Source organism: Dendrobates tinctorius, unplaced genomic scaffold (assembly GCF_039654945.1).
Source record: "Dendrobates tinctorius isolate UK_male_01 unplaced genomic scaffold, ASM3965494v1 ptg000172l, whole genome shotgun sequence".
In the NCBI taxonomy this organism is placed as follows: Eukaryota; Metazoa; Chordata; class Amphibia; order Anura; family Dendrobatidae; genus Dendrobates; species Dendrobates tinctorius.
In genome coordinates, this window is record NW_027361839.1 from 3,259,496 (window position 1) to 3,283,440 (window position 23,945).

Here is a 23,945-nt window from a genome sequence, read left to right on the forward strand (position 1 = left end):
CCCGGTTACGGATAGCCACAAAATCCTGATAATTGTCCATACTGAAGGGGTGGCCAACCACGGTCTGCCATCACAATGTCCTCCACCAAACCTGGGGCATGTTCTTCTGTCACGCTCCCTGTAGGGGAAACCCTTGTTAAGTTCATGGTAGACACTGGGGCGGCCAATTCTATAATCAAATCATCAGATGTACCTACGGATATCCCTATTCAATTCTCAGATCAAGAGCTTGTTTTAATTGGAGTAGATGGCAGACCCAATAAACATACTCTTACAAAACCCATCCCTGTGGGACCCTTCCCCGAGGTTACTGCTCAGTTCGTGATCTCTCCCACATGTCCAGTAAATTTACTGGGGGCAGATTTATTATCACAGTTCCGCTCCGGAATACAATTCCAAGATGATGGTCAGATGGTTCTTACGTTATATAATCCCTATGCAGATGAAGACAGTGAGGAAATCTGTATTTTGCATGCCCTTCCCACAGTTATGATGGCCCTGATAGGCCCAGATCCACCCCCAATATTGCCTGAGGATCAATGACTCACCCCATATCTCTCAGAGATACCATCTAAACTTTGGTCAAAAGGGCCAAATGATATAGGGAAAATGCTTGTAGAACCAGTAAAAGTGTTTCTCAAACCGGGTGCCCTTTTTCCCAAAGTCCATCAATATCCTTTGAAACATGATCAGGAACGGGGCCTTCAGGAACAAATACAAACATTACTTGATAATGGTGCTCTGGTACCCTGTGTTTCTCCATGTAATATGCCCTTGTTTCCCATTAAGAAAAAGACCCCACCTGGCCAGCCCCCTGTGTACCGGCTGGTACAAGATCTACGGGCAGTTAATGCAGCTACTATCCTGGAAACTCCAGTGTTGCCTAATCCACATACTCTTTTGTCCCAAATACCCCAGGATGCTGCTTGGTTTACAGTCATCGATCTTACCGATGCCTTATGTAGCATTCCGTTACACCCAGACTGCCAGTTTCTGTTTGCATTCACTTATCAGGGTGGACAGTTAACATGGACAGTTATCCCACAAGGGGCCCAAAACAGTCCCAACCAGTTTGCAAAAAACATGAGCAAGTGTCTCTTGCCCTGGCAGTTAGATCACCTCCAGGTCACGCTGCTTCAGTATGTGGATGATCTTTTGTTATGTGCACGGTCGGAGCAAGAAGCCATTGCTGCCACTGTTAGCCTCCTCAAGCATCTGGCAGCACTGCACTGTCGGGTTTCGGCCTCGAAACTTCAGTTCTGCCTTGGCCAAGTGATATTCTTGGGTCACTATCTCCTTCAGGGTGTCAGACACCTCACAGAAGAAAGAAAAATAGCAGTCAGCTCCCTTCCTTTCCTCCTTTCCCAAAAGATGAAACTGAACTCCAGCGTTTTCTTGGACTATGCACTTATTGTTGTCAGTGGATACCGGATGCATCCCGCATAATGCAACCCCTTTACAACGCGTTGAAAGACGGTATAATGAGCTACAAGGAAAGATCACCGGTTTGCATGGAAAGCCTTCATCATGCCTTCTCTGAGTTGAAGCGGCTTATTGCTTCCGCCCCTGCCTTGGGCATCCCGGACTGTACTCGACCGTTCCATTTGTATGTGTCTGAGAATGAAGAACACGCAACAGGGGTATTTACACAATCACATGGCAATAGGCAACGACCAGTGGGCTATTATTCGGCCCGCCTTGACCCAGTGGCCCAAGCATCACCAAGTTGCATGAGGGCAGTTCACGCCACTCACTGGTTGCTTGACAAGACTGAAGACATAATTCTTGGACATGAAACGCACATTTTTGCCCCGCATGATATTGCAGCAATACTGACACTTCAGCAACCAAGACATTTGACTGTGCAACGACACAGCTGCAGTGTTCACTCCTTTTGCCTGACTATGTCAAGTTGCATCGCTGTACTACAATCAACCCCGCTACTTTACTGCCGGTCCCCAACAAAGATGGCAGTGATGAGGTTTTTCTCCAATATGATTGTTCCCAACCTCTGACTGAAGAAACAGCTACTCCACCAAATGTCAGTGAGAATCCACTCCCAGAACCTGATCTGGTGTTATACACGGATGGTTCAAGATATGCTGACGAGTTTGGTAGATTCCACACGGGATATGCTGTTACCACAGAGGACACTGTAGTGCACGCAGCTGCGCTCCCGCCCTCACAGTCAGCACAAGAAGCAGAACTCCAGGCTCTGTCTACTGCATGTACTTTGGCCAAGAACAGATGGGCTAATATATACACGGACTCACGGTATGCATTTGGTATTGCTCACGATTTTGGGACTCTATGGGCCAATCGAGGGTTTATTACTACTGCCGGAACCCCAGTGAAAAATGCTGAAGCTGTTAAAACCCTCATGGACTCAATCAAATTACCTACTCAGGTGGCTATTATCAAAGTTAAGGCGCACGGTCCTAGGAACAGTCCACAGACTGTTGGCAACGCATTTTCGGATATGCAAGCCAAAGCCGCCGCTCTTTTACCCGTTGAACCAACCATACCAACTATGGTGACCACACGCTCTCAGCGTAAACAGTTACAAGAAGCATTGACCCTACAAGAACCTGATGATCTACAACAGACTGAAGTTTTCTGTCGGACCCCGCGAGACCACTTAATGACGATGCAGAGAATGTCTCCAAAGGAAGAGGTGAAGCAATTGAAGACTGATGGGGCACGAATGGATAATGGTCTCTGGAAAAAGGACCAACTCGTGTGTCTCCCTAAGCGGATGTACCCTGCTAGTGCCACATGGGCACATGGGCCTACATATCAAGGAAAGAATCAGGCCCTCGCACTGGTACAAAAATTCTACTGGGCCCCGGGAATTTCCACAGTTTTGACAGCGCTCAACTGTGCCTGTAATATTTGTCAGACTTGTAATCCTGGTTAACTTCAAATTGTGTACCCCGAAGCATCTTGCTAAGCCCGACTATCCTTTCCAAAGGCTCCAGGTAGACCATATCACGTTACCTAAGTCTGAAAGGTATGAATACTGTTTGGTTGTTGTTGACATGTTCTCCAGTTGGCTGGAAGTATTCCCTGTTACCAACATGACTGCAAAAACCACAGCGAAGAAACTGGTGATGGAAGTTATATGCAGATATGGGGTTCCAGAAGTTGTTGAAAGTGATCAAGGTCCGGCCTTTTCTTCTCATGTGTACCAGGAAGTTCTGACAATGCTTGGATCCACTGTAGCCCTCCATACTCTGTACCACCCACAATCCAGTGGGAAAGTTGAGAGGCTGAACGGCACACTGAAGGGACAATTGACCAAAATGATGCAGGAGACTACGGCTCCATGGCCAGAGCTCCTACCCATTGTACTATACCACATCCGTACTACCCCTATTGCAAAACATGGCCTGTCCCCATATGAGATATTGTTTGGTACTAGGCCCCCAATTGCAAATTTCCAGCCTCAGCAGTTATCAGAAGAAACTGACCGTGCTGTTCAATATGGTATTCAGCTTATTAAAAATCTTGCTAACACTCATGCTCTAGTTTCTTCTTCTCTTCCAGATTCAGCAGAAACCGACACCTGTCATAGCCTGAAGCCTGGTAATTTGGTAGTCGTGAAAAGGCATGTCAGGAAGCACGGACTAGAACCCTTGTATGACGGTCCCTATCAAGTCCTCCTCATCACCCCTACATCAGTGAAACTAGAAGGAAGAACGAGTTGGATTCACGCATCGCACTGCAAGCTGGTTAAACAAGCCAATAGCAAATAAGGAGGCATAATGTTTTGGTCTTTCGCATTTTCCATATTAGTACTGGTAACCGCATGGGACAGCCTAAATTCCCCAACGTCCTTGAATAATAAGTTTATACAACATCATGAAAAATTTGGTGGACAATTCCCAGTCTCTGGCAGACTGTTGGATCTGCACGTATTCACCAGTGTCAGCCACAAGCATCCCCTTTTTGGCTATCCCTGTTCCACCCGAGGAGTTATTTGCTTGGACTGACTGTTCTGACACACTCGCTAATAATGTCACAGATAATGCTAAATTATGGAATTTAACTGTTGGTATACCTATTGTGGGATGGGTTGGATACCCCTGGTGGCAAGGTAACCTTTCAGGAAGCAATACACAACTTCAATATTTGGCCTACAAAGGAGGGGCTTGGGTCCCTAAGAATAAGACTAGTCTAACCAATCTGGGGCAAGTTCCGACGTATGGTTTACAAGCCAGTTTCAATGTAACTTCACACTCTACTGACGCTTTCAAACCAATGTTGTTAGAAAGAAGGTTACATAACACGTCATGGGAATTTTCTAATTTTTTTCCCCAGGGTTCTAGAATCATAGAATCATAGAATCATAGAATCGTAGAGTTGGAAGGGACCTCCTGGGCCATCTGGTCCAACCCCCTGCTCAAAGCAGGATTCGCTAAATCATCCCAGTTAGATGTCTGTCCAGCCTCTGTTTGAAGACTTCCATTGAAGGAGAACTCACCACTTCTCGTGGCAGCCTGTTCCACTCATTGATCACTCTAACTGTCAAAAAGTTTTTTCTAATATCTAATCTGTGTCTCCTCCCATTCAGCTTCATCCCATTGCTTCTAGTCTTTCCTTGTGCAAATGAGAATAAAGTTGATCCTTCTACAATGTGACAGCCCTTAAGATATTTGTAGACAGCTATTAAGTCTCCTCTCAGTCTTCTCTTTTGCAAACTAAACATTCCCAAATCCTGCAACCTTTCCTCATAAGACAGGGTTTGCAGACCGGTCACCATTCTGGTCGCTCTTTTCTGAACTTGCTCCAGTTTGTTGATGTCTTTTTTAAAATGTGGTGCCCAAAATTGGACACAATATTCCAGATGAGGTCTGACCAAAGAGGAGTAGAGGGAAATAATTACTTCACGTGATCTAGACTGTATGCTTCTGTTAATACATCCTAGAATTGCATTTGCCTTTTTTGCTGCTGCATCACACTGTTGACTCATATTCAGTCTGTGATCTATTAGTATACCCAAGTCTTTTTCACATGTGCTGTCACTTAGCCCTATTCCTCCCATTCTATATATGCTTTTTTCATTTTTATTGCCCAGATGTAGTACTTTGCATTTCTCCCTGTTAAAAACCATTCTGTTAGTTGCTGCCCACTTCTCCAGTTTATTTAAATCTTTTTGAATCCCCTCTCTCTCTTCTCTAGTATTAGCTATCCCTCCTAGCTTTGTGTCATCAGCAAATTTAATCAGTTTACCCTCAATTCCTTCATCTAAATCGTTGATAAAGATGTTGAACAATACAGGGCCCAGGACAGAGCCCTGTGGTACCCCACTTGAGACATTCTTCCAACTGGATGTGCAGCCATTTACGACCACTCTTTGGGTCCGATCACTAAGCCAGTTATGAATCCACCTAACAGTTGCCTTGTCCATTCCATACTTAGTCATTTTTTCAATAAGGATTGTATGAGAGACTTTGTCAAATGCTTTGCTGAAGTCAAGATATAGTATATCTACAGCATTTCCTTGATCCACCCAATCAGTAATACCATCATAGAAGGAAATTAAATTAGTCTGACATGACTTATTAGTTACAAACCCATGCTGACTCTGTTTAATCACTTCATTCTTATCCAGGTACTGACATACATGTTGTTTAATAATTTGTTCAAAGATCTTTCCTGGTATAGAAGTCAGACTCACCGGCCTATAGTTGCCTGGGTCCACCTTCTTCCCCTTTTTGAAGATAGGAACAACATTTGCTCTTCTCCAGTCTTCTGGCACTTCTCCTGTTCTCCAAGAATTTTCAAAGATTATGGAGAGGGGTTCAAAAATTTCTTCTGCTATCTCCTTCAGTACTCTGGGGTGTAATTCATCTGGACCTGGAGACTTGAATACATTTAGGTTAGCTAAGTGTTTCCTCACTATCTTTCTGTTTATAGATATCCTGGATTCTTCTATTCCCTTAATAGGACAGTGAATAACAGTTGATGTTACATTTCCTTTCTGAGAGAAAACAGATGCAAAATAGGAATTTAAAAGTTCAGCCTTCTCAACATCCTGTCTTACCATTTCATCATTTTCATCCTGTAAAAATCCTATAGCATCTTTGACTTTTCTTTTACTTTTGACATATCCCCAAAATCCTTTATTATTGCTTTTGACATCTCTTGCAAGCCTCAATTCATTTTCAGCTTTAGATAATCTGATTTGTGCCTTGCAGGTTCTGCAGACAGCATTATATTCTTCTTTAGATATGCCTCCTTCTTTCCATTTTATAAACATTTTTTGCTTCCTTTTTAGCATGTGCTTAAGTTCTGTGTTCATCCATCCTGGTTTCCTTAAATGCTTCCTATTCTTCCCTCTTTTCGGAATTGTTAACAACTGGGCTTTGAGAATTTCATTTTTCAAGATTTCCCATCCTTCCTGGACATTTTTGTCTTTAAGGATATCCAGCCATTGGATCCCTCCAATTCTCTTTCTGAATCCCTTAAAATCTGCCTTTCTGAAATCTAACCTTGACGTCTGAGTCTTCACAGGTCTTCCGCCTCTAGTTATCCAAAATTCTAAAATAGCATGGTCGCTACCTCCTAGGGTCCCAGCCACTTTTACCTCCTCAACCATTTCCTCCCTGTTTATAAGGATTAGATCCAAGGTAGCAGTTCCCCTTGTTTTCTCCTTTACCTTTTGGAAGATAAAGTTGTCAGCAAGAGAGGATAAGAATTTCCTTGACCTGTTAGTTTTGCCTGAGAGAGATTCCCAACAAATGTCTGGATAGTTGAAATCTCCCATGACAACTATGTCATATTTTTTGGAGAACTTGGCCATTTGATGCATAAAGAGTTCATCCATATCTTCAGCTTGCACAGGCGGCCTGTAGTAAATGCCTACAATGGTGTCCTTTCCATTGTTCTGTCCTTGTATTCTTACCCAAACAGTTTCCACAGAACTCCCAGTCTCTGAAGCTTCAATCTCTGTGCAGATATACGCATTTCTAACATACAATGCGACACCCCCTCCTCGTTTATCAAGTCTATTTCTTGCAAATAAGTTGTATCCTTCTAGTCTTGTATTCCAATCATGTGTATTGTCCCACCAAGTTTCAGTGATTCCAATGACATCATATTTCTTTTCCTGTGTTAGTAGTTCCAATTCTCCTTGTTTGTTGCCCATGCTTTGTGCATTAGTATAGAAACATTTTAGTTTGTGATTGGTTTCTCTTTCTCCAATATTTTTATTAATTAGATTCTTTCATCTTTGTTCTTCCTTTCCACTTCTAATAGCAGAGTTCTCAGTAGCATTTGTCAGGTGTATGGCTTTTTCTGGTCTTTTGCTTCCCTTCCCATGTTGTTCTAGTTTAAAGCTCTCCTTACAAGTGTAGCAAGGCGACTTCCAAATACATGCTTTCCAGTCTTCGTAAGGTGCACCCCATCTCTAGCAAGTAGTCCATCGTATAAGTAGTTCACTCCGTGATCCAGAAATCCAAATCGTTGCTGACGGCACCATCGACGTAGCCAGTTGTTCACCTGCAGAATCTTATTCCACCTCCTTGTTCCATGGCCATCCACTGGGAGGATGGAAGAGAAGACCACATGCGCTCCCAGTTCTTTCACTTTCTTGCCTAAGTCTTCAAAGTCTCTGCAGATGGTTTCCATCTAACGAAACCTGTGCCAGTATTCCTGGCAATATATCTTGTAATGAGTCCTCTGAATATGTGCCAGGAACCCCCACTTGTGGAAATCCCGATGTAGGTTATTGTAGTCCTTTAGGACAATCCCCAGCTTGGTTTATGCTTCAGAATGCATCTGCGTTCATAGACTTAGCTCATAGATTGGTACTGCAACATTCAGCCCTATGGGATTTACCTGATGACATGTTCTGGGTATGTGGAGACAATGCGTATAAATGGTTGCCAGTAGGGGTAAGAGGTACTTGTACTCTGGGTCGCCTGACCCCGGCCACCTTTGTTATTCCGAACAAACAGTTGGATACACAGGCTATACCCAAACATACATTATACAAAGAGCTGCGGACAATTCACCCCGCCCTTCAGGGAGACCACATATAGTGCAGATGAGTGTGGCCAATAAAATTGTCAGTTCCATTTTCATTTACCCTATGATTACACAAATGTGGGATAAATTGGTTAGAGCCACAGACTATCTAGATGATCAAATTTGGGATATATTGGACATACTTTACACTACTGTTGCTGTCCAAAACCAACTTATTATAGTCATTAATCAACATACTATAGCGTTGGACTACATAACAGCAGCACAAGGTGGTATGTGTCAGCTCATTGGACCCGCTTGCTGTCATTATATAGATCCTAACAGTACTATGAAGTTAAAGTTAGAAGATATTCAAAGACTCAGAGATCAATACGATAAAGACAGTGATCGTACTAAGGACAGTTGGTGGTCAGACACCTTCTCCTTTCTCAATCCAGCCAATTGGTTTAAGGGAATTGGGGGCTGGATAGCTGGGATCTTACAGAGCTTGTTACACATTGCTGTCTGTATCCTTGTTGTATATGTGATACTAAAACTTGTTCTTTGTTGTATTTCTGTATGTATTAGGAAATTCTGCACAAAGACAGCTAATGATGATACCAAAGGTGTCGTTGCCCCTGCTCTTCTCTGCACCGATCTTAAAAGGTTACTTGATGAAGATGTTGAAGCCAAGCACATGGCTATCTACAAAAGATCCCCACCACCGTCATCAAAAATTGTTATTTGTGAATTGCAGTATACAGGGGGGACAGGTGCGCCGCGACAGCCATGACTGGTAACACGGCATCAGTCATGTGAAGACCAGTACCCCTCAAGCTGTTAGCTTGGGATAGCAGATCTGATGCTGCATATGTGTTAAAAAAATTATCTAGGGGGGATTGTGATGGGTTAAAACTAAAGTCAAAGCTGAAGTTTCACTTTCTCCATTCTCTGAAGGTTTCGTTCCTCCATTTTTACTGCTTTAAGATACATTTTTGTAATTGGGGTAAAAGTTCAGGCTGTCATGAAACCAGACTGTTCCTCATCAGGTGCAAGATAAGGGACAGGGTGTGTATTACTCTGAAGAATATGCCATTATACTACTTTCTATGCTATTTAGGTACGGACATATATGTAGTTTCTGGTTTTCTTGCAATATTATTGGCTTATAAAGTGAAATGATGCTATTGGTAGTTGAGAACTTTGCATAATTAAGCAAAATATTATAAAAGAAGTGACTAAAATAAACGGGTTTAGCGATCTCTTTGGACGCCCCCGGAAGAAGCTTGTTGCGAAACGCGCGTTGGGGTAGTGGAGGCTGCGGCGTCCATCCATTATTTTGCACATAGTTTTACTTTTATGATATCTTTTGGCTCACTTAGTATTGATTAGTTCTATTGATGTGGGGACTTAGACTTTAGTGTCATGTTGCCGCTATATGCAGCTATTTATATGTGATATCATGTTTTTAGTCTTTCAATTACATGTGGCCTTATGAAATATATGTATTTAATTGTACTTTACCTGCACTTTTGTATGGTCGTTAGGACATCTGTGTGCCTCCTACTGGGCAATTTTGTTTTTTTGTTTTCTTGTTTTTATGTGTTATTAATAAACATGGTATTTTTATAATTTTTCTGGATCTCTTCATACTTTTTCAGCCATGTCTTTACATTGGTCTAGAAAAAGGTTTTGATTATATCTAACATCTTTCTAGTAGACTGTGCTCTACTGCCGGCATCTAACTATAAAAGCAGCAAGATTGTAAGTCACGTGCTTTACGGGGGCGCACTTCGCTCCATACACCTATTGACTCCCTGCAACTTGATCCTGTGGAGCCGATGGAGCCATCATCCCTGTGTGAAGCCCAGCCATTGGCTCTGCTTCATATAGACTGTGATTGTCTCTATGTCCTGTGGCACTAAAGTGACCAGATGAGCAGCGGACAAAGGGCCCGAAAGGAGCTAAATGGTAAAGTAAAAAATGGTCGTTTGCCTTTATAGAAACGTTATAATCCCCCCTCCTCCTTTCCTGTTTAAAAGGAATAAAACATAAACATTTCTGCAATTGGCGCATCTGTAACTGACTGACCTATCCGGATATTAATTTCAGAAAAAGCCGTAAAAGGAAAAGAAATCACAGGAGAAATTAAAAAATGCAATAAGAAGCGATTGAAACAATGTATGAAGCACAAACGGTAAGAACGTCACTGTGAAGAAACCAGAGTATATCTTAATTCCCCAGACGACGGTGTTTTTGCCGGCCAAGGGGAGTTGGTTTTTCTATCTGTATATTGGCTTGTGGATTTAAGAGTTCATCTTTGTCTATTGATCTGTACTGATATGCTAATTGTGCATTGTATTATGAAACTAGTTTATTGACTTCTAAAGTAAAGAGTCAACAGATTGTACTGGGGGACACTGGGTAATTCTAAAAACAGCTTACCATTCTGGGGTATAAAAAGACCCTGAGACAGAGAGACCACATCTCATCTCATCACACAGAGCGCTACCAGTCTGCACAACACTCAATGGACGAGAGAGAGAGGACTGCAGCCAATTCATCATGGCACCATCACGAGGGACACGGATCTATGATTCTAAGGGAAACAACCTAGGAGTGATCCTAGGGGAAGAGTCTTGAGGAGATCATTTGCATATTCCCAGTGCCTTCTGGGATAAGTGAAGAGTCTCCGCGAGCTCAACGATCACTGGGTTTTGGCCGTTGCAGCTGAAAAGAGGAAATCGGAAAACCAGGGGAAGAGTCTTGAGGAGATCATTTGCATATTCCCAGTGCCTTCTGGGATAAGTGAAGAGTCTCCGCGAGCTCAACGATCACTGGGTTTTGGCCGTTGCAGCTGAAAAGAGGAAATCGGAAAACCAGGGGAAGAGTCTTGAGGAGATCATTTGCATATTCCCAGTGCCTTCTGGGATAAGTGAAGAGTCTCCGCGAGCTCAACGATCACTGGGTTTTGGCCGTTGCAGCTGAAAAGAGGAAATTGGAAAAACCGCGCGCCGATAGGCTCATCTTTCATCGTTTTTAAGAAATCTCAAGATGGAAGAGGCCAGGAGCCATTTGGTGAGCTGCATTTCTTGCTACATGTTCACAGATTTACCAGTGGAAAAGCCAAACTTCACATGCCACAAATGCAAGCTTGTGTCCCTGTTGGAGGAAAAGTTGCAAAATCTCGAAGAGAGGTTAGCTACGTTGAAGATCATTAAGGAAGGTGAAGAGTTCTTGGACAGAGCAGAATTATCTCTTCATGCTACAGAAAGAGAAGAAATTCGAAGTGCACCTGAAGAAACAGAGGAATGGAGACATGTGACCCAGAGGAGCAGGAGGATCAGGAGGCAGTCAGCACCCATACTGCTCAGGAACCAGTACCAGGCTCTCACGCAGGAAAACGATGAAGAAATACATCAGGATAAGACTTTGCCAACAAACAGCAACCTTGTACGCCCTCAGAGTCCTCCTGGATGGAGAAAGAAAAATGTTGTGAAGAAGAAACGGAGAGTGGTGGTCATGGGGGATTCCCTGCTGAGAGGAACAGAGGCCGCTATCTGCAGACCGGATATAACTACAAGAGAAATGTGCTGTCTTCCAGGTGCAAAAATTAAAGATGTGTCTGACAGGATATCAAGACTCTTCAGACCTACAGATGACTACCCATTCCTGCTACTACATGTGGGGACAAATGACACCGCAAGAAACGACCTGGAAACCATCTGCAGAGACTTTGAAGACTTAGGCAAGAAAGTGAAAGAACTGGGAGCGCAGGTGGTCTTCTCTTCCATCCTCCCAGTGGATGGCCATGGAACAAGGAGGTGGAATAAGATTCTGCAGGTGAACAACTGGCTACGTCGATGGTGCCGTCAGCAACGATTTGGATTTCTGGATCACGGAGTGAACTACTTATACGATGGACTACTTGCTAGAGATGGGGTGCACCTTACGAAGACTGGAAAGCATGTATTTGGAAGTCGCCTTGCTACACTTGTAAGGAGAGCTTTAAACTAGAACAACATGGGAAGGGAAGCAAAAGACCAGAAAAAGCCATACACCTGACAAATGCTACTGAGAACTCTGCTATTAGAAGTGGAAAGGAAGAACAAAGACGAAAGAATCTAATTAATAAAAATATTGGAGAAAGAGAAACCAATCACAAACTAAAATGTTTCTATACTAATGCACAAAGCATGGGCAACAAACAAGGAGAATTGGAACTACTAACACAGGAAAAGAAATATGATGTCATTGGAATCACTGAAACTTGGTGGGACAATACACATGATTGGAATACAAGACTAGAAGGATACAACTTATTTGCAAGAAATAGACTTGATAAACGAGGAGGGGGTGTCGCATTGTATGTTAGAAACGCGTATATCTGCACAGAGATTGAAGCTTCAGAGACTGGGAGTTCTGTGGAAACTGTTTGGGTAAGAATACAAGGACAGAACAATGGGAAGGACACCATTGTAGGCATTTACTACAGGCCGCCTGTGCAAGCTGAAGATATGGATGAACTCTTTATGCATCAGATGGCCAAGTTCTCCAAAAAATATGACATAGTTGTCATGGGAGATTTCAACTATCCAGACATTTGTTGGGAATCTCTCTCAGGCAAAACTAACAGGTCAAGGAAATTCTTATCCTCTCTTGCTGACAACTTTATCTTCCAAAAGGTAAGGGAGAAAACAAGGGGAACTGCTACCTTGGACCTAATCCTTATAAACAGGGAGGAAATGGTTGAGGAGGTAAAAGTGGCTGGGACCCTAGGAGGTAGCGACCATGCTATTTTAGAATTTTGGATTACTAGAGGTGGAAGACCTGTGAAGACTCAGACGTCAAGGTTAGATTTCAGAAAGGCAGATTTTAAGGGATTCAGAAAGAGAATTGGAGGGATCCAATGGCTGGATATCCTTAAAGACAAAAATGTCCAGGAAGGATGGGAAATCTTGAAAAATGAAATTCTCAAAGCACAGTTGTTAACAATTCCGAAAAGAGGGAAGAATAGGAAGCATTTAAGGAAACCAGGATGGATGAACACAGAACTTAAGCACATGCTAAAAAGGAAGAAAAAAATGTTTATAAAATGGAAAGAGGGAGGCATATCTAAAGAAGAATATAATGCTGTCTGCAGAACCTGCAGGGCACAAATCAGATTAGCTAAAGCTGAAAATGAACTGAGGCTTGCAAGAGATGTCAAAAGCAATAATAAAGGATTTTGGGGATATGTCAAAAGTAAAAGAAAAGTCAAAGATGCTATAGGATTTTTACAGGATGAAAATGATGAAATGGTAAGACAGGATGTTGAGAAGGCTGAACTTTTAAATTCCTATTTTGCATCTGTTTTCTCTCAGAAAGGAAATGCAACATCAACTGTTATTCACTGTCCTATTAAGGGAATAGAAGAATCCAGGATATCTATAAACAGAAAGATAGTGAGGAAACACTTAGCTAACCTAAATGAATTCAAGTCTCCAGGTCCAGATGAATTACACCCCAGAGTACTGAAGGAGATAGCAGAAGAAATTTTTGAACCCCTCTCCATAATCTTTGAAAATTCTTGGAGAACAGGAGAAGTGCCAGAAGACTGGAGAAGAGCAAATGTTGTTCCTATCTTCAAAAAGGGGAAGAAGGTGGACCCAGGCAACTATAGGCCGGTGAGTCTGACTTCTATACCAGGAAAGATCTTTGAACAAATTATTAAACAACATGTATGTCAATACCTGGATAAGAATGAAGTGATTAAACAGAGTCAGCATGGGTTTGTAACTAATAAGTCATGTCAGACTAACTTAATTTCCTTCTATGACGGTATCACTGATTGGGTGGATCAAGGAAATGCTGTAGATATAGTATATCTTGACTTCAGCAAAGCATTTGACAAAGTCTCTCATACAATCCTTATTGAAAAAATGACTAAGTATGGAATGGACAAGGCAACTGTTAGGTGGATTCATAACTGGCTTAGTGATCGGACCCAAAGAGTGGTCGTAAATGGCTGCACATCCAGTTGGAAGAATGTCTCAAGTGGGGTACCACAGGGCTCTGTCCTGGGCCCTGTATTGTTCAACATCTTTATCAACGATTTAGATGAAGGAATTGAGGGTAAACTGATTAAATTTGCTGATGACACAAAGCTAGGAGGGATAGCTAATACTAGAGAAGAGAGAGAGAGGATTCAAAAAGATTTAAATAAACTGGAGAAGTGGGCAGCAACTAACAGAATGGTTTTTAACAGGGAGAAATGCAAAGTACTACATCTGGGCAATAAAAATGAAAAAAGCATATATAGAATGGGAGGAATAGGGCTAAGTGACAGCACATGTGAAAAAGACTTGGGTATACTAATAGATCACAGACTGAATATGAGTCAACAGTGTGATGCAGCAGCAAAAAAGGCAAATGCAATTCTAGGATGTATTAACAGAAGCATACAGTCTAGATCACGTGAAGTCATTATTTCCCTCTACTCCTCTTTGGTCAGACCTCATCTGGAATATTGTGTCCAGTTTTGGGCACCACATTTTAAAAAAGACATCAACAAACTGGAGCAAGTTCAGAAAAGAGCGACCAGAATGGTGACCGGTCTGCAAACCCTGTCTTATGAGGAAAGGTTGCAGGATTTGGGAATGTTTAGTTTGCAAAAGAGAAGACTGAGAGGAGACTTAATAGCTGTCTACAAATATCTAAAGGGATGTCACATTGTAGAAGGATCAACTTTATTCTCATTTGCACAAGGAAAGACTAGAAGCAATGGGATGAAACTGAATGGGAAGAGACACAGATTAGATATTAGAAAAAACTTTTTGACAGTTAGAGTGATCAATGAGTGGAACAGGCTGCCACGAGAAGTGGTGAGTTCTCCTTCAATGGAAGTCTTCAAACAGAGGCTGGACAGACATCTGACTGGGATGATTTAGCGAATCCTGCTTTGAGCAGGGGGTTGGACCAGATGGCCCAGGAGGTCCCTTCCAACTCTACGATTCTATGATTCTATGATTCTATGATTCTATGATTCTATGATCCAGTGACCTTCTCTTAACCATGGATATGTATGAAGAAAGCTAGGTTTCAGGACCTGCTGGTCGCCTGGTTCCGTGGAGATGGTTGGATAAGCCAGGTGGTGACTCTCGTGTTAACTGGCTTTGGACCTTGTATGGACAGTATGGACTGTCACCTCCCTACGATTGTTGTTATCTCTTCTCTGTGTGTATATCACAGGTGGAATAGCGACCCTGGGAGCTGTGACGTTGTGTCAGCTGGCTTTGGACCTTCTACGGACCCTGGACTGTTCTCGGTCATCTCCCTACGCTTGTCAATATCTCCTCTCTGTGAGGTCAGGTGGAATATTGACTCTGGGAGCTCTGACGTAGCATCTACCGTTATCCAGGCGAGTCAGCGGAAGGGTTAGGCCCTGTAATGTGCACCATGTTGGGGGTAATTGCTGGGATTGTTCTGTTTGCTACTGTGTGTTGTGGTTCAATAAAGTATTGCCACACTGTTTTACCCTAACCCTGTGTTGTCTGTGTAGTATGTTGCCCACGGGGAGATAGAGCGGGCGTTCAGTGGGATGAGCCCTAGTCAGTGGCGGATCTTAATAGGGGCGGATGGGGCGGTCGCCCCGGGCCCAAGGTTTTTTGGGGGCCCAGGGCAGGGGCTAATCCGGTCGGCATCTGTGTGAGCCGCCGCCGCCCAGTGGCGTAGGAAGGGGGTTGCGGGGGGGTGCGGGGGGGGTGTGGGGGGGGCAGGCCGCCCCTGGCGGCACGGCAGGAGCAGAAATTCCTCCTCTCTGTGCTGTGGGACTCGGGAGAGAAGCGTGGAGGCGGCCGGCCGAGGCACAGTGAGGAGAGAAGAGGACTGAGTATTAGCAGGAGATTTTGGCAGCGGCTAGCGCAGGTGGGTCACTCACCATTTGGGAGGAGGATGCTCTCTGCCTCTGCTCAGCCTCCCTCCATGCTCAGTCAGCTGCTGAGCTCTCCCTGCGGGCGGCTTCCTTCCTCAGTGTCACACAGTCACTCACACACACAGCAGCCAGGCAGTCACAGGCAGCCTGTGTAAGGCTGTGTGCACACACTGCGGATTTTGCTGCGGTTCCGCAGCGGTGTTTGACATTTCAATTCTTTCTGCGGATTCTCCTGCGGTTTGCCATCTCCTCTATTGAGGAGATGAAAAACTGCAGGGCAAAACCGCAGAGCAATCCGCAGGTAAAATCGCAGGTATTTTGACCTGCGGTTTCACCTGCGGATTTTACAAAATCCGCGCGGATGAATCCGCACCTAGGCTGTGTGCACACGCTACGGATTAAGTGTAACTTATATGTTAACACAAAAAAATGGAGTGAAAGTCCAAAATATTTTAGAAACGTAAGAAATTTATTTGAGGAACAACCCCGTTATCCCGTGCTAAAGTGCTTACCCATCATGTGCTCCAGGACAAGTGCAGCGCCGCCACCAGTGCAAGTGCAGCGTGGCGGCGCTGCACTTGTCCTGGAGGCTGGAGCACATGATGGGTAAGCACTTTAGCACGGGATAACGGGGTTGTTCCTCAGGGTGCGCACCTGGGTTCTTCCCTACACTTTGTGTCCCGGTTTTATGGCCCATCATTACAAGACGCACTTGGCTCCTTTTCACTTAATATTATATGGACAGGACAATTAGCAGCTGATATTACCCGATTCCTTCATTGTAGATGTTGTTTATAATTGTCAGTACGATTTTTATGTATAATAAATTTCTTACGTTTCTAAAATATTTTGGATTTTCACTCCATTTTTTTGTGTTAACGTGTTATGTGGGAGTGTCCATTGTCGATCCCCTTTGAGTCATAATTTTACAAATGGTGACTCGCCTGGGGAACATTGCGAATTGTTCCATTTGGTATTGTTTTATATATATATAAGTGTAACTTATACTGCGGCCAGGGGCAGAGGAGCTGAGCCTGCACATTACTGTCGCAGGCAGTGTGTCAGAAATGAATGTCTGTCTGTGACTGTGTGATTAATCATTAACATCCCTAACCAGTAGCCGGCCAGGCCGGTACCCCCTCCCAAGCGCGGCCATTTTATTCCTTTCCAGACCCCGCATCCGAGCAGGCCATTCACCGCCCGGGGGGGGCGCCAAATTCGGGAACAGCCGATTTAATATTATTTATATTGTTTGACCATACAATACAATTTCTTATGAGAAAAAAGTAATTTTTCTTTGTTTTTATGGTCTAATAAATGTTACAATTTGTATACCTAAAAATCAGCATATGCAGTGTTTTTGTGAGAAGAGCCACAAAATTTTGACAGAAAATGTTTTCCTGGGAAGTGGGGTACAGGGGCCCAGGTTTTATGAACAGCCCCGGGCCCATCGTCCACTTAATCCGCCACTGGCCCTAGTCCATGCAGTCTTTCTAAACACAGCCAGGCCAGTGGACGAGAGCACCCACTGACCCCGTTTCTCCACAGTCACCTCGCCACATAAGAAACAAGTCGTCACACAGCTCCATGGACACAGCAATGCAAGTTTTACCAGTCCTGGACAATCGCGGCACAAACAATATTTTTTGAAGGAGTTAAATCATCTCCGCGGCAGCTGCATCCCCCTCCTCCCCCTCTCTATTATCTTACAATGAGTTCTAAACATTTACGGAAAGTCTTGAGTCAGAAAGGAAGGTGTGGAGGCTGACACTCTCCTCTGCTACATCCATACAAAGCGTCCTACTGCCATGTACGTCCTAGTGATGCAGGAATAGGGGGCAGTGAATTTTGGCTTCTTGTTGCCTCCAAAGGGGCGTCATTCATCTGCAGCCTCAGTGTCGGATTCTCACGTGTACGGAGCGCCCCCTACAGCTACCTATAGGTTGCCAAGAGGTTTTACACCAAAGATGTACCTCCAGCAGGACATACGGGGCTGAGTCTCAGATTTCTGGCTCAGATGTGCCCCAGACGCTGACAAGGACTAACCCCACAGTGGGTCATCCGTGTGGAGATCATTGGCCCCAATTTGCTGTCATCTTTGCGCCTGTTTTTTGCTTAGTTTTATGTGTTTTGTGCCTTTTTGTTTAGACTTGTCTATTATTGCATTTGTGCCCATTTTCACGTCTCTTTTACATGTGCCCACCTTATTTTTTTGGTTTCCGCTTTGTGGGCATAGTCGAGCAATTCCAGATGTTTTCACCTGATTTATCAATTGCGACTTTTAAAAAAGACTAAAAATGTGGCACAATTCCACTGCAGTTCCCCGGGTGAAATTTTTGAGTACACCAAAATTTTGCCGCAATTTTTGTAGCTTATAACTAGGAGAAAGCCCATTTTTGAATTTGTGCCTAAAACTTCAACTAATGTCACAAGATAAAACAGGAAAGTGAGTTAAAAAAACAATACAAATGATGAATTGTAGACTGATGAGACATCGGACGTGGACTCACCCAGGACCTGGAGGATGAAGGTGTCCTCTGAGTCCTTCTCTCGTCTCACGTTGTAGGTGGTGACCTTGTACTGTCCGGTGGCATCCAGCTTCACACCGTACAGCTGTAGGCTGCCATTGCTGGACAGCGAACAGCGCGGTTCCGTCTCGTTGTTACAGTCTCGTCTGTCACAATATTCGCCCACTTTGGCCAGTTGTCGGAGAAATTCACCCCGAGGTCTGAACGTCCAGACGATCTGGTCACACAGAGCGCCGCCCGTGTACTGGAGCCTCCTGTACTGGGGAAGCACAAGCGTCTCCCCGCTGGCGGCAAACACATTGTGGACGAGGGCTGGAAGGGAAGGACGCACATATCAGTACTAGGCAAACCGCAGCTGATCATGCTACAGAGATAAGGGAACGACTGCAGTGTCCTCCTGGTCTTCAGAGGAGATATGTGGTGGTTTACTGGTGTAAAAACAAATATCCCCTACTATGTCTTACATCAAACTTGCACAACATTTTGCACTTTTTCACACCTTCATCATTTTTGATTGAGTGAAGACTGGTGGTTGGAGGTAACATTAATGGCGCCGTCCCCACCCACATTTACTGTGAAATGTTATTCTTATTATTTACTATTATACCGCAATTTATTCCATGGCGCTTTTCATGTGGGGAGGGGTGTACATAATAAAAACAACTACAGTATTCTTAAACAGTACAAGTCATGACTGGTCCAGGAAGAGAGAGGACCCTGCCCGCGAGGGCTCACAATCCACATGGATGGGCGAGGATACAGTAGGCGAGGGTAGAGCTGGTCGTGCAGTGGCTTGGTCGAAATGTGATAGAAATGACAGCAGAAATCGATATATTCAAATAAGCAGTAGATCACAGCACCTCATGTAGACAAAGGGTTAACTTTAGCCATACTGAAAGTGCATGTCACATCCAAGGAGTCCCTCTTGGCAATAAAGTCCAAACAATGAAAAAAAGTGAGGACACAGCGCTTCCCAGGTTGGTGAAATTCAATCACTCTACTCTGCCATCTGTTGCGACGTTTCGCTCTATCCTGTGCTTGATAATGATCTGTATAGATCGAAATGTCGCAACAGATGGCAGAAGAAAGTGATTGAATTTCACCAACCTGGGAAGCGCTGTGTCCTCACTTTTTTATACAGCAGAAATTGATATGTCTTCTGTGCAGGAGCATAGCCCGATTTTTGTTGGTGGAAGGTCTTAAAATCCTCCAAATTTTATTAAGAAGTCGGCGTCTCCTCATAAATTTGGAGAGTTTGCTCCAGCGTTAATCATTTAATGTCTGGGGGACAGGACGCCGTCTCCAGTGGATGGCTCACACATCTTGTCACACTATGACATCAGGACAGGCGTCCGTGAATTTCAGACCCCATGACACCTCTCCCTGGCAGAGACCTCCAGCCTCGCTGCTCTCACAGTGAAGTATACTGTGTATCGGTAATTGGCCCTTGGTTTCGCTAGATGTAGAGGATATCCCCAATTATAGACACATTATGGGAGTGATGCCTTCTTTATTTTAAGCTCCATGCTCCTAGTTGTGACCATTTTTCTTGGCGCTTTTGATGCAACCTATTATTTGCCTTGGCAGCAGCTGCCTGACGCTGGGTGCTAATTTACCTATTTCCTTAGTCAGTTCAGTGTTTGACCTCATGGACCTCTTCTCTGCCCAAACATCTCACCCCCTCAGACACCGATGTCAGTGGAATGACCAACAACCTTCAGTGCATCCTCCGCTGTGACCACATCCTGCCATCACACCCCAATTATAACACCCTTGGAGTTACTATCATAAGTCTGTGGGGGGGAGAGATACAGATCATTTCCATAGAATGATGTAGACCAAAAGCTTCAGCAAGAAACCAAACCAGAAATAGCTAAAGCTGCAACATCACCTGCAGCCATAAATGAAGAAGTCACAACGTACAGGACACACATGACGCCATCCCCTCTATACCAACAAGGCTCCATATATCGTGAGGTATTCTAATAAGTGTGATTAACGCGTGGTCAGTGGTAATGTCAGCAATGTCCTTTCCCTGGTGGTCAGTGGTAACTTTAGCTCCATCCCCAGAGGCTTAATGTTCTATCCCTGGTGGTCAGTGGTGAAAACTGAATCTATAAAATATACAGTATGTGGTCCCTGGTAGTAAGTGGTACAGTTGTGATCCAGTCCTTGATGGTCATTGGTATGGCCACCAATAATAATCGTTGATTTATAAGGCCTCTAGCAATTTATGATTAATAGCATTTTCTATGTTCTGTGTCTCATTACAATAAACCCCAGTAGTCACATTGTCCCTGGTGGCCTAGTGGAGGCTCTGTAATCTCTGCTTGTCCAGTGAATAGTTATATTATCCCTTATGGTTAATCGAGACTCTGCAATCTCTAATGGTCCAGAAGGATAGAGACATATAATGACTTGTGGTCTCATGGAGGCTCTATAAGGCTTGGTGGTCTGTCATGATCTTTTATGTCCCTGTAATGGCGGGGGTTCGGTGATGTCTATAGTGAAGCACAACGGGGACTTAGTGAGGTCTACAGTGAAGCACAGCGGGGGCTCGGTGATGTCTACAGTAGAACACAGCAGGAGCTCGGCGATGTCTACACTGAAGCAGGGTGACGGCTCGGCAATGACTACAGTGAAGGAGAGTGGGGGCTTGGCGATGCCTACAGTGAAGTACGACAGGGGCTCGACGATGTCTACATTTAAACACGGCGGGAGCTTGTTGATGTCTACAGTGAAACACAGTAGGGGCTTTGTGATGTCTACAGTGAAGCACGGCGGGGGCTCAGTGATGCCTACAGTGAAACACAGTGGGGGCTTTGTAATGTCTATAGTGAAGCACAGTGGAGGCTCAGTGATACCTACAGTGAAACACAGTGGGGGCTTTGTGATGTTTACAGTGAAGCACAGCGGGGGCTCAGTGATGCCTACAGTGAAGCATGACATGGACATGGTGATGTCTACATTGAAGCAGGGCAGGGACTCAGTAATGTCTATAATGAAGCATGAGGGGGGCTTGGTGATGTCCACAGTGAAGCATGGCGAGGGCTCAGTGATGTCTAACTAGAATGAAGCATGGCGGGTGTTTGGTCATGTCTACAGTGAAGCACGGCGGGGGCACGGTGATGTCTACAGTGTAGCATGGTGGGGGCTCGGTGATGTTTATGGTAAAGCACGGTGGCAGCTCAGTGATGTCTACAGTGAAGCACGGTGGGGGTGTGGCACCCCTGAGGGTTCAGTCGCCACAGAGGTACTGCACCTCCTCCTGAGGTGTGGTACCCCACTATCCAGGTAAGGTGGAGACACCTGACCACACTCCAACACTCACATCCCACACGCACACCAGTAGTGTAGCAGAGCAACCTTTGTGGCGGGCTCAGAAATGGCTACAGTGAAGCAGGGTGGGGGCTTGGTGATACCTACAGTGAAGTACAGCGGGTGTTCGGGGATGTCTTCATTGAAGCACGGCGGGGGCTCAGTGATGCCTACAGTGAAACACAGTGGGGGCTTTGTAATGTCTATAGTGAAGCACAGTGGAGGCTCAGTGATACCTACAGTGAAACACAGTGGGGGCTTTGTGATGTTTACAGTGAAGCACAGCGGGGGCTCAGTGATGCCTACAGTGAAGCATGACATGGACATGGTGATGTCTACATTGAAGCAGGGCAGGGACTCAGTAATGTCTATAATGAAGCATGAGGGGGGGCTTGGTGATGTCCACAGTGAAGCATGGCGAGGGCTCAGTGATGTCTAACTAGAATGAAGCATGGCGGGTGTTTGGTCATGTCTACAGTGAAGCACGGCGGGGGCACGGTGATGTCTACAGTGTAGCATGGTGGGGGCTCGGTGATGTTTATGGTAAAGCACGGTGGCAGCTCAGTGATGTCTACAGTGAAGCACGGTGGGGGTGTGGCACCCCTGAGGGTTCAGTCGCCACAGAGGTACTGCACCTCCTCCTGAGGTGTGGTACCCCACTATCCAGGTAAGGTGGAGACACCTGACCACACTCCAACACTCACATCCCACACGCACACCAGTAGTGTAGCAGAGCAACCTTTGTGGCGGGCTCAGAAATGGCTACAGTGAAGCAGGGTGGGGGCTTGGTGATACCTACAGTGAAGTACAGCGGGTGTTCGGGGATGTCTACATTGAAGCACAGCAGGGGCTCGGTGATGTCTACAGTGAAGCATGGCAGGGTGTTATGATTGAGTCACCGAAGGAGGAAAAAACAAAAATACAAGCTAAGTCCAGAAAACCGGAGCGGTTGGTAGCTATCGGATTGCAGACCCCTGATCCTATCCACAACAAGTAACAGTAGCCGTGGGGGGTTCCTACGATGCCCTAGACCCCTCGATCACAGCCGGAGAACTAAATAGGCCTAAAGGAAGAAAGGGGAAATCTAAACTGCCCCAGAGCAGACCCCAAAGCAATAGGCAGCCCCCAACATATAATGACGGTGAGGCAAGATGAAAACACTAACACAGATAGAAAGATAGGTTGAGCAAACGATGGGGCCCAAGCTAACTAAAAAGGACAGGATAGAAAAGCTGCTGTCTGCAATCCACAAAAAACCCTACCAAAAAATGTCCCAACCGTCTGATAGGAAAAACAGGCCCTGAAGTCGCTAGGACTTCAAAATGACTATATCAGCACTCAGGTAAATTTTGAAGACAGAGCAAAGAGACAAACTGATCAGATACAAAAATGGAACTCAGCACACCCCCGACCGGGGATGGCTGAACTCCAAAAAACAAGGTAAACAAAACAAAACTAATAAGTTCAAAAGCAGAGCAAAAACTTATCTTTGGGAAGCAGGAATCAGACTGGTCTCCAAGAATCCAGCAGAGAAATCACCAGCGACTCAGAAGGGCGTCGGCTACCTTATATCCAGTCAGCAGTTCCTGTTACCCAGTCATCATCTACCAAATCAGGTGTTTGGTAATCAGCCTCACTACCTTCCTTCACCAGAAGAGGGAGTTCATCAGACATCGAAGGTGAAGGGGAAAATGAACTCACAACAGCAGGGGCTCGGTAATGTCTACACTGAAGAAATGTCTCGGTAATTTCTACAGTGAAATATAAGGGGGGCTTAGTGTTACCTACAAGAAGCATTGTTGGGACTCAGTAATGTCTGCAGTAAAGCATGGTGGGGGGTCGGTGATGTCTACAGTAGAGCATGGCGAGGACTCAGTGATGCCTATAATGAAGCATAGTGGGGGCTCAGTGATGTCTACAGTGAAGCATGGTGAGGGCTTGGTGATGTCTTCAGTGAAGCATGGCGGGGGTTCAGCGATGTCTGCAGTAAAGCATGGTGGGGGCTCGGTGGTGTCTACAGTAGAGCATGGCGGGGGCTCAATGATGTCTATAGTGAAGCACGGTGGGGGCTCAGTGATGCCCACAGTGAAACGGCAGGGGCTCAGTGATGTTTACAAGTGCGGCGGGGGCTCGGTGATGCCTACAATGAAGCAGGGCGGGGACTTGGCAATGGCTACAGTGAAGCAGGGTGGGAGCTTGGTGATACCTACAGTGAA

At 44.9% G+C, this 23,945-nt stretch overlaps 1 protein-coding gene across 2 annotated transcripts in view; it reads right to left on the minus strand.

Moving 5' to 3' along the window:
* Positions 1 to 23,945, minus strand: part of LOC141053869 (uncharacterized) — a 125,213-nt gene that overhangs the window by 28,679 nt on the left and 72,589 nt on the right. For both annotated transcript variants that reach the window (XM_073551013.1, XM_073551012.1), the window contains exon 2: positions 18,394 to 18,723. In XM_073551013.1, the coding sequence (XP_073407114.1) occupies positions 18,394 to 18,723 (330 nt within the window). The remainder of the gene's footprint in view (positions 1 to 18,393; positions 18,724 to 23,945) is intronic.